Source organism: Orycteropus afer, unplaced genomic scaffold (genome assembly GCF_000298275.1).
Source record: "Orycteropus afer afer isolate SDZICR_OR568_19922 unplaced genomic scaffold, OryAfe1.0 scaffold00501, whole genome shotgun sequence".
Classification (NCBI taxonomy): Eukaryota; Metazoa; Chordata; class Mammalia; order Tubulidentata; family Orycteropodidae; genus Orycteropus; species Orycteropus afer.
Genome location: NW_006922088.1, coordinates 1,264,703 through 1,276,653, shown reverse-complemented (window position 1 = coordinate 1,276,653; position 11,951 = coordinate 1,264,703). Strand labels below are relative to the sequence as shown.

The window sequence follows — 11,951 nt, the reverse complement described above, 5'->3', positions numbered from 1 at the left end:
TCTGCAGTGAGCCAGGATCTGCCCTAAGTGCCGGGGGTCAGAGTGGGCCAAGAGGTCACAGTGGACCAAGAAGCCAAAAGCGTGTGCCCTCACAGGGTCACGCTACACAGACAACAGACGTTATATCCACAGGCATGCGTTCTGTTTCTCAGATGCACAGTAATTCCCTGAATAAAAGTGGAATCATTCTGTTCACTCTTTTTCACTCATAAAGAACGAAAAGTAAAAAGTAAAAATTTTAGAGAAGTAAATTCTGAATGAGCCACTGTCACTGCTTCCATACATTGTGATCCTTTGAATACACACAACTGTGGGTCATACCATACCTTCAGACTCTTAGAAAGGGATAGATTTTGAATAAAATACCTAATAGTTCACTTTCAGTAAATTTTGGTCCAGTAAACTAACGAATGGCATTGTGAACTGATTCACATTGTTCATATGCCTTGGCCCTATAATCCCATTCTTGTACATGTATCCTGGGGGGGACAAAAAGGCAAATGAAAAAACAAATCTATAGCATGCATCTGTCTGCTGCAGTGTTATGTATAATAGCAGAATAGGGCAGGAGGAAATAATGTAATGGTTCCCCCGTAGAGGAAGGTAAGCCTTAGTCAGAGTCAGTTGCCTTAGTCAGCCATCAAAATGTAGCAATGAGAGTGCTATACAGAATCTTGCAGAGGCTGTTGTTCTTAGGTGCCGGACTTGGTTCTGACTCACAGCAACCCTGCGTACAGCGGAATGAAACACTGCCCGGTTCTGTCATCCTCACAGTTGTTGCCATGCTTGAGCCCATCGTCACAGCTGCTGTGTCAGTCCCTGTCGTTGAGGGTCTTCCTCCTTTTTGCTGACCATCTACTTTACCAAGCATGACATCCTTCTGCAGAGATTCGTCCCTTCTTTTTTTCTTTTCTTTTTTTTTTTAAACAACTTTTTGTTGTGATTTGGGTGAAAGTTCACACAGCAAATTGTTTTCAACAGTTCATACACATTTTGTTTTGTGACATTGATTGCAATCCCCACAGCGTGACAGCTCTCTGGACTTCCTCCCTGTGGTTACCTTTCCCCTGTGTCCTTCTTTCTTGTGTATTCCTGTCTTCTGAGATTCCTCCCTCTGATCTCCATGGTTGATTGTTCTAAGGAGTGCCCTCCTTTGTGTAACTGTTCACCTCAGAGGCCTATCTGTTGTTTGGCTGAAGGTTAAGCCATGGGATGACATCAGGCCTAAAGGGTGATTAAGGGCCATAGTCTCAGGCGTTTCACCAGTCTCCATCAGACCAGTAAGCCTGATCTTTCCTATGATTTTGAGTTTTGTTCCATGTTTTTCTCCCATTCTATCCAGGATCTCCAGTTTTGATCCCTTTCTGAGTGGTTGTCAGTGGTAGCCAGGCACCATCTAGTTCTTCTGGTTTCAGGGTTATGTAGGCTGAGGTTCCCATGGTCCACTAGTCCCTTGGGCTAATTGTTTCCATGCATCTTTGATTTTCTTCACTCTCCTTTGCTCTACATTAGGAGAGATCAATAGTTGGTCCCTTCTGGCAGTATGCCCAAAATATGAAGACGAAGTCTGGCCATTCTCACTTCTAAGAAGCATTTTGGCTACACTTCCTCTAAGACAGATTTGTTTGTTCTTCTAACAGTCTGCGGTACCTTCAATATTCTTCACCAGCACCACAACTCAAATGCAGCATCTCTTCTGTGGTCTTCTTCATTATTCATTGTCCAGCTATCACAGCATGTGAGGCTATTGAAAATACTATGGCTTGGGTCAGGAATGCCTTCTTCAAAGTGCCATCTTTGCTCTTCAATACTTTAAAGATGTCTTTTGCAGAAGATTTGCCCAGTGGAATACATCATTTGATTTCTTGACTGCTGTTTCCATGGGCATTGATTGTGAATCCAAGTAAAATGAAATCACTGACAACTTCAATCTTTTCTCCATTTATCATGATGTTACTTATTGGTCCAGTTATAAGTATTTTTATTTTCTTTATGTTGAGGTGCAACCCATACTGAAGGCTGTACTCTCTGATGTTCATTGGTAAGTGCTTTAAATCTTTTTCACTTTCAGCAAGCAAGGTTGTGTCATCTATGTATTGCAGTTGTTAATACTTCTTCCTCTGATCCTGATGCCACATTCCTCATATAGTCCAGCTCCTCAGATTATTTGCTTAGCATACAGATTAAAAAAGGTGAAAGGATACAACCCTGACATACACCTTTCCTGATTTTAAACCATGCAGTATCCCCTTCTTCTGTTTGAACGTGTGCCTCTTGATCTATGTACAGATTCCTCGTGACCACAATTAAGTGTTCTGGAATTCTCATTCTTTGCAATGTTATCCATAATCTGTTATTATCTGCACAGTCGATTGCCTTTGCATAGTCAATAAAACACAAGTAAACATCTTTCTGGTAGTCTTTGCTTTCAGCCAAAATCCATCTGACATCAGCAATGATATCCTGCATTCCATGTCTTCTTCCAAATCCAGCTTGAATTTCTCTGGCAGTTCCCTGTCTATGTAATGCTGCAACATTTTTGAATTATCTTCAGCAGAATTTTACTTGCATATTATATTAATGATGTTGCTTAATAATTTCTGCTTTCTGTTGGATCAGCTTTCTTTGGAATGGGCACAGACATGGATCTCTTCCAGTCAGTTGGCCAGGTCACTGTCTTCCAAATTTCTTGGAATAAATGACTGAGCGCCTCCAGCACTGAATCTATTTGTTGAAACATCTCAATGGATATTCCTTCAATTCCTGGAGCTTTGTTTTTCACCAGTTCCTTCAGTGCATCTTGGACTTCTTTCCTTCAATACCATCGTTTTTTAATTATACACTACCTTCTAAAATGATTGAATGTCAACCAATTCTTCTTAGTACAGTGACTCTGTGTATTCCTTCAGTCTTCTTTTGATGCTTCCTGCATCATTCAGTATTTTGCCCATAGAATCCTTCAGTATTGCAACTTGAGGCTTAATTTTTTTTCTATAGTTCTTTCAGTTTGAGAAATGCTGAGTGTGTTCTTAACTTTTGATTTTCGAACTCCAGGTCTTTGCAGATTTCATGATAATACTTTATCTTCTTGAGCTGCCCTTTGAAATCTTCTGTTCAGCTATTTTATTTCATCATTTCTTCTATTTACTTTAGCTACTTTGGATTCCAGAGCAAGTTTCAGAGTCTCTTTTGATATCCATTTTGGTCATTTCTTCCTTTCCTATCTTTTTAATGACTTTTTGGTTTCTTCATATATGATGTCCTTCGTGTCATTCCATAAATTGTCTGGTCTTCAATCATTGTTATTGTATGTGTCAGTAAAAGTACTACATAGAATCCGGCAAATGGTTTTACATAATTGGAACTGTTTGAAAATTAAAAATTGTGAGTGCTAAGATTATACATGGTTTTTAAAATAGTACTTTAAGTTACTCCTTTTATAATTAAAAGAAAGAATCAATCTCCTGCAATTTAAAATTTTACTTTAAGTCCTTAAAAATTAAAGGTAGGTCAAGGATTTTCTGTATATGCCTTTTATTTAAGATCTTTGTAAGATGTATGCAGGCTATTAAAAGATATTCTATATTTCTTTCTATTGACATAATAAGATAAGACTAGTCATGTTTCATGCCTCATGAGCTCATGCCCAACCGACATATTGCTTTGATTTGGTATCAGCTAATTATAATATCTTACTGTCTTATGTCCTTCTTGGTTTCCCTCATCCTCAGGCTGTACCAGCTATCCAAGGCTGGGAAGCTGTGTGTTCCAGCCATGAATGTCAATGACTCAGTCACCAAACAAAAATTTGACAACCTCTACTGTTGCCGTGAATCAATTCTCGATGGGTATGTTTTGTAATCTTTGGGATGAACTTGAGTTGTTGAGTTGGGTCTATCAACATATCACACCCAATATTTTATAACTTGTTGTTGTTGTTGTTATGTGCCGTCGAGTCAGCCCTGACTCTTAGCGACCCCTCCTTGGGTTTCCGAGGCAGTATCACTACGGAAGTAGGATTGCCCAACCTTCCTTCCGAGGAGTGGCTGGTGGGTTTGAACCGCCAGCCTTCTGGTTAGCAGTCAAGTGCCTTAGCCACTATGCTACCAGAGCTCCTATTTTATAACTTAGAGCTACCATTACTATCAGAATTACAGTCAAATTTATTTCACTTGAGAAATCAGACTAGCTCCTCTCTGCTGATGGGCACAGTGCTGAATTTGTGACCCTGTGAACTGTGGGTCAGAAACTAAAGTCAGTATAAATAAGTAAATATCTTTGATGGTTTGGAAGAGTTCCTGGTGCTCTATTCCAGGCCATGTGGCCAGTTCTTGAGCTCCAAATATCATATAATTCCCTGGCTACCTGGGAACTTGTGTCAGGCAATCAATTCCAAGAGGCATTTCTAATTTGTAAAGTCTATGAGGATTTCCAGGCTGATGAAATCTATTTAGATATATTCCAGATACTGTGTTCTCCCAATACTCAGTGTCTATTCCCATATCTGGGAGCTCTGGTAGCATAGTGACTAAGGCACTTGACTGCTAACCAGAAGGCTGGTTTGAACCACCAGCCACTCCTCGGAAGGAAGATGGGGCAATCTACTTCTGTAGTGATACTGCCTCGGAAACCCAAGGAGGGGTCGCTGTGAGTCGGGTCCGACTCGACGGCACACAACAACAACATTCCCTTATCTATGTCCTGATAGCCCTTCATTTCTTGTTAGGAAGACTGAGTAGGTCCCTATGGGAAACCATTAAGTTTGTTTAGAGTATTGTTTTTTTTTTTTTTTTTTTTGCCAAATGGTTTCCATCATGTATAGGTTAATGGAAAAGGGAAGAAAAGCCTATGGGCCACAGTTCTAGACACCCAATGAAGAAAGAATCTGGACCCCAGATTATACTGAGTGGGAACTGCCAGAAAGATCTAGAGTATTTGCTCCCTCATTTATTAGCTATGTGACCCTAGGCTAGTTATTTAACCTCCCTATGCCTATTTCCTTATATGTATAATGGTGACACTAAGACTTAATACATAGACTTATTATGAGGGTTAAATTAGATGAGGCATGTATCCACTTACTCAATGTTAGTTCCCTTGCCCTTCTTTGTGGAACTCTGTGCAGTAAGTTACAGGGTTGAGTTAGATCTTAAGGGAAGCTTCTTGCTTTGAAATCTTTTTGAGGTGAAGAATGTTCATTGCAGATTCTAACTGTTCTTAATTATTACTGCTTTAGAGTCAATAGTATTATGAGGTAAAGTGGGCATTGGAATGAGTGCCTAGTCCATCACTCTGTATATGGGCTGTCATAGGTCTTTCCACATATAAGTGTTAATGAGATGAATATCCTTGAACCTGATAAAATCAATCATCCGGGTATATTTTCATTAAAATATTTACTCATCCACAAATGAGTGTCTTTTAGATTTTTCATAACACGAATCTGTGAGCTTAACATCTGTCTATACTAGATAAAGCCTGTCTATACTAGATGGAAGAAATCACAAGATAAAGGAGCTGAACAGAAGATTTCAAATAGCAGCTCAAGCAGACAAAACCAATTACTATAATGAAATGTGCAAAGACCTGGAGTTTGAAAACCAAAAGGGAAGAACATGCTCAGCATTTCTCAAGCTGAAAGAATTGAAGAAAAAATTTAAGCCTCGAGTTGCAATATTGAGAGATTCTATGGGCAAAATATTGAATGATGCAGGAAACATCAAGAGAAGATGGCAGGAATACACAGAATCACTGTACCAAAAGGAATTGGTTGATCTTCATCCATTTCAGGAAGTGGCATATGATCTAGAACCAATGGTACTGAAGGAGGAAGTCAAAGCTGCAATGAAAGAGTTGGCGAAGAACAAGTCTCTGGGAATTGACGGAATACCGATTGAGATATTTCAACAAATGGATGCCCCATTGGAGGCACTCACTCAGTTATGCCAAGAGATTTGGAAGACAGCTACCTGGCCAACTGACTGGAAGAGATCCATATTTGTACCCATTCCAAAGAAAGGTGATCCCACAAAATGTGGAAATTATAGAACAATATCATTAATATTGCACGCAAGTAAGATCTTACTGAAGATAATTCAGAAACGTTTGCAGCAGTATATTGACAGAGAACTTCCAGAGGTGCAAGCCGGATTCAGAAGAAGACGTGGAACAAGGGATGTCATAGCTGTTGTCAGATGGATCTTGGCTTAAGGCAAAGAATACCAGAAAGATGTTTACTTGTGTTTTATTGACTATGCAAAGGCATTTGATTGTGTGGATCGTGACAAATTATGGATAACATTGAGAAGAATGGGAATTCCCAAACACTTGATTATACTCATGAGGAACCTGTACCTTGACCTGTCTTGTCTTGGCTGTCGTTCGAATGGAACAAGGGGACACTACATGGTTTAAAATCAAGAAGGGAGTGTGTCAGGGTTGTATCCTTTCTCCACACTTATTCAATCAATATGCTGAGCAAATAATCTGAGAAGTTGGGCTATATGAAGAAAAACGTGGCATCAGCATTTGAGGAAGAATCATTAACAACGTGAGATATGCAGACAATACAACTTTGCTTGCTGAAAGTTAGGATGACTTAAGGTACCTACTGATGAAGGTTGAAGAATACAGTCTGCAGTATGGTTTATGTCTCAATATAAAGAAAACAAAAATCCTCACAACTGGACCAATGAGCAGCATCACAATAAATGGAGAGAAGAATGAGGTTGTCAAAGAGTTCACGTTGCTTGGTTCTACAATCGATGTCAATGGAAGCAGCAGTCAGGACATTAGACGACGTATAGCGTTGGGAAAGTCAACCGCGAAGGAACTGTTTCAAGTGCTGAGGAGCAAGGATGTCTCCTTGAGGACTAAGGTATGCCCGACACAAGCCATGATATTTCCAATTGCCTCGGATGCATGTGAGAGCTGGACAATGAATAAGGAAGACCGAAGAAGAGTTGATGCTTTTGAGTTGTGGTGCTGGCGAAGAATGCTGAAAGTACCATGGACTGCTAAACGAACTAACAGACCTGTCCTAGAGGAAGTGCAACCAAAATGCTCCTTGGAAGCGAGAATGGCCAGACTGTCTCACCTATTTTGGTCATGTTGTCAGAAGGGACCATTCCTTGAAGAAGGATGTCATGCTTGGTAGGGTGGAGGGTCGATGAAAGAGGGGGAGGCCTTCAATGAGATGGATTGACACGGTGGCTGCGATGATGGGCTCAAGTATAGCAGGGATCGTGGAGCTGGCGCAGGATCGGGCAGTGTTTTGTTCTGCTGTGCATGGGGTCGCTATGAGTCAGAAATGACTCGACGGCACCTAACAACAACAACATACTAGATTCAGTAAAAGATGCCTTGCATCAAGTGTCTGTACTAGGTTTATAAAGATGGCCAGAGCCTCTTCTAAGCAGAATTTACCCTCCATGTAAGAAAGATTCTTTAATGTTGGAGACGTATGAAAGTGAGAATAAGATGGAAATAGTGGAACCAGGGGATAAGGTTGGATTTTAACAATGAAGAAATAGGAAACTATCAGCTTCCTACTAGAAACCTGTTGAGTAGGTAAGTGCTCATTGATACTGTCAGATGGTGAAAAACTTCCCAAGTAACAGACAAGTAGATCAGGGAACAGAGTAGAGAGCCCAGAAATAGACCCACACAAATATAATCAATTGATCTTTGATAAAGAAGGACAAGCATTCAATGAAGAAAGACGTCTTTTCAGCAAATGGTGCTGGAACACCTGGATATCCACATGTCAAAAATATGAATGTAGGCACAGAGCTACGTCTTCCACAAATACTAACTCAAAGTGAATCATAGACCTAAATATAAGATGCAAAACTATACAACTTAAGGAGGATCATATAGGAGAACATCTAGGTGGCCTTGGATCTGGCAGTGACTTTTCACCTACACCAAAAGTCCAGTGCATGAAAGAAAAACTTGGTAAGTTGGCCTTCATCAAAAATGAGGCCTTCTTTCAAAATGGGAAAGCCCCATGAATACAAAGACACCCAGGACTCAAGGGAGAAACAGAAGCTTTTTCTGATGTAATGTTTTTTGCCCCATAGGCTTAAAAGGACAACAGACATGATGTTCGGTGGAAAGCAAGTGGTGGTCTGTGGCTACGGAGAGGTAAAGCTGGATCTTTCATTTAAGCAATTAAAGTGTATTTTGCTGAACCATCCTAGGATGTTTTCATTTGTGTGACAGAACTTTCATTGACCACCTTAGAGGTCCCCCAGTTGAAGTACAGTCTTTTTCCCTCTGCATTGTTACCGTTTCCCCCTGAGCTGATTTTCCAACTTGTTCCAGTACCACTGTGTGATGTGTTTTAGCTTGTGTTTTGATCATGATTCGTGAGTGTGGGTGTGCTCGTGCATGTGACTGTGCTAAGCAGTGGCCAGGGGTTTGTTTATGAGCCGCAGTCATTTGTTTTCTTCTTTTCTCCAGGCATAGGGGTGGGCGGGGTGGGGGCTGCACTTTACCAGAAGCTTTGAGAAACTGTTTTCTCGTTGGCTTGGCTTAGAATGTGCGTTCTCTCCCCTCCTCAGGTGGGGAAGGGGTGCTGCGCTGCTCTGAAAGCCATGGGCTCCATTGTGTATGTCACCGAGATCGACCCCATCTGTGCCCTGCAAGCCTGGTAAGCATGTGGAGGAGACGCACGCCTCCTCTCTACTGCCACCTAACATGTGACCCTGGAGCTACTGCTGGAAAACAGCCTGGGTGATGCCCCTCTTCTCTTAGACAGGCCCAGACCTGAGAGAAGGCCCATAACTATGAGCTCCTGTGTTTCAGAGTAAGGAGCTCTGCTTGGAGAGAAGGTAACATCTAGAATTCGTAAGGAAATAGGAACAGGGGAGGCCATGAGCCAGAGAGCAAGGAGCCCCTTATCCTCTCTGTATGCAATCTCTGCCCCTTTGAAAACAGTGGTCACAAAGAAATAGGCTGGCATCAGATGCTTTCTGAGGTGACACACCGGGAGGAACACTGAATCTAACCATAATCCTGGAACCTAACCATAAGGACACATCTGGCAAACCCAAAGTGAGGGTAAGGTCTGGTAAATCGGATTCTTTGTGCTGTTCTTGTGATTCTTAAGTTTGAAATGATTCCCAAATTAGAAGTGTTTTGTTTTTTTAAAGTTCCTATCACGTCCCCAGTCCACAGCTAGTATAGGGCTTGTCTGACTGCACTGAGAGGAAGTATGTCAGAGAAACCTGAGTGAGCTCTTTAACTTCTCTAAACCTCATATTTCTCATCCCTAAAATGTGGATAATCATACCTATCTCCGAGCTCTGAAACTTCAGTGAAATAATTGTTACAAATTTTTGTGCATTACATATGAATTGGGAGCTCTGGTAGCATAGTGGCTAAAGCACTTGACTGCTAACCAGAAGGCTGGCGGTTCAAACCCACCAGCCACTCCTCGGAAGGAAGGTTGGGTAATCCTACTTCTGTAGTGATACTGCCTCGGAAACCCAAGGAGGGGTCGCTATGAGTCGGGGCCGACTCGATGGCACATAACAACAACATATGAATTATGTAACAGAGTTACTGGCTTTTTCTGAGTCAGGGCTCCACTGCACACAGGGAACTATTCCCCTTCAAGTGCTCAAGGGGTTCATTATAGAAACCTGAACATGCTTCGTTGTTGTTGTTGGTAGGTGCCGTTAAGTCAAGTCCGACCCATAGTAACCCTATGCACAACAGAATGAAATATTGCCTGATCCTGGGCCAGCCCCACAATCTTTGCTGTACCTGAGCCCATTGTTGCAGCCACTATGTCAGTCCATCTCATTGAGAGTCTTCCCAGTTTTTGCTGACCCTCCACTTTGCCAAGCATGATATCCTTCTCCAGGGACTGGTCCCTTCTGAAAACATGACCAGAGCAGGTGAGATGAAGTCTGGCCGTTCTTGCTTCCAAGGAGCATTCCAGATGCACTTCTTCCGGGACTGATTTGTTGGTTATTCTGGCGTCCGTGGTACTTTCACTTGCCAACACCACAACTCGAAAGCATCAACTCTTCTTTGGTCTTCCTTATTCATTGTCCAGTTTACACATGCATGTGAGGTTATTGATAATACCTTGACTTGGGTTAGGTACACCTTAGTCTTCAAAGAGACATCTTTGCTCTTCAGCACTTTAAAGAGGTCTTTTGCAGCAGGTTTGCCTAGTGCAATATGTCATCTCATTTCTTGACTGTGCTTCCATTGGTGTTGATTGTGGAACCAAGTAATATAGTCTTTGACAACTTCAGTCTTTTCTCCATTTGTTGTGATGCTGCTTATTGGTCCCGTTGTGGGATTTTCATTTTCTTTGTGTTGGGGTATATGTGCTTTACTACTGTTCAAATTTGATAGTGATTTAGACATGGTTCAAATTATCTTACAAACATTATCAGTCACTTACTACGTATCAGGCAACGTGCTGTGTGTGGAGGATGAATAAGATGAATAAGGTAAGGCCCCTGCTTCTCGAAACACATGAGCAATAACCACTGTGTGGTGCAGTAACGGCTGCGTGGTGGTAAACAGCACGTGCTTCTGCAGGAGCACAGAAGAGAAATACCTGACTGAGGAGTAAGAGCCATGGCAGGAAGAGGTGTCAGTGGAGCTGAGCCTCAAACCTGTGTTTTTGCTTAATCTGGAAGTATGTTCCAGGCCGGGAGGACATGTGCATAGTCATCAAGGAAGGAGAGAGTGTGGCATGTTTAAGAAGCTGAGCGAGTATTTTAATGTAGCTGGAAGATACGATAACTTTGGGGGAGTGGTGATATCTAAGGTAAGAATTATGTTATGTGCTGTCAGGTCAGTTCTGACTCATGGTGACACTATGTGTAACAGAATGAAACCCTGTCCGGTCCGGCACCATCCTCACAGTCATTGCTGTGTGTGAGCCTGTTGTTGCACCCACCATGTCAATCCCTCTCATGGAGGGTCTTCCTCTTTTTTGCTGACCCTCTACTTTACCAAGCATGATAACTCTTCTCCAGGGACTGGTCTCCCCTGATAACATGTTCAAAGTACATGAGACGAAGTCTCGCCATCCTTGCTGCTAAGGAGCTTTCTGGCTGCACTTCTTCTGGGACAGATCCGTGGTGCATTCAGTATGCTTTACCAACACCGTGATTCAAATGCATCCATTCTTCCACAGTTTTCCTTATTCATCATCCAACTTTTGCATGCATAGGACACAATTGAAAATACCATGGCTTGGATCAGGCTCACCTGAGTCCTAAAAGTGACATCTTTGCTTCTTAACACTTAAAAGAGATCTTTTGGAGCATATTTGCCCACTGCAATACATTGTTTAATTTCTTGACTGCTGCTTCAATAGGCATTGTTTGTGGATCTAGGAAAAATGAAATCCTTGAAAACTTTTATCTTTTCTCTGTTTATCATGATATTGCTTACTGGCCCAGTTGTGAGGATTTTTGTTTTCTTTGTGTTGAGGTGTTATCCATACTGAAGATTGTAGTTTTTGATCTTCATCAGTAAGTGCTTCAAGTCCTCTTTGTTTTCAGCAAGTAAGGTTGTGTCATTGTGGTGGTTATGTTTGTGTGTCAACTTGGCGGGGCCTGATTGAGTGACTGGGCAGCTGCATGTACTGTTCCCCATGATAAGACTGGTAATCAACTCCATGGTGGAATCTACTGTGAGCACCTGAGTAGCTGCCTTCGGGTATGTGGTCTGCTTCCTGTATATAAGGAGAAGCTTTGAGAATGGTCTCTAGCCTGTGGCATGCTTGGACCCTGCATGTAGCCGTGTTGTTGTTGCTCAGCAGCCTGCGATGCTCTGCCGATCTTGGGACTTAAGATGGAGTTAAGTTAATGGCCTGCTTTGTGGATTGGTAACATCGGGACTGTGCCTTTTTACTTGTCAACCTTGGGGCTTCTCAGCCTCAGCAGCCAGCAGCTGTCTGAGTGAAGAAACGCCTC

At 42.0% G+C, this 11,951-nt stretch overlaps 1 protein-coding gene across 1 annotated transcript in view; it reads left to right on the top strand.

Annotated features, from left to right (window-relative positions):
* AHCYL2 (adenosylhomocysteinase like 2) overlaps window positions 1-11,951 on the top strand; it is a 230,819-nt gene that overhangs the window by 202,389 nt on the left and 16,479 nt on the right. Inside the window, exons 7-9 of the mRNA XM_042782897.1 lie at window positions 3,679-3,848; window positions 8,082-8,145; window positions 8,565-8,653. Coding sequence (XP_042638831.1) covers window positions 3,679-3,848; window positions 8,082-8,145; window positions 8,565-8,653 — 323 coding nt within the window. The remainder of the gene's footprint in view (window positions 1-3,678; window positions 3,849-8,081; window positions 8,146-8,564; window positions 8,654-11,951) is intronic.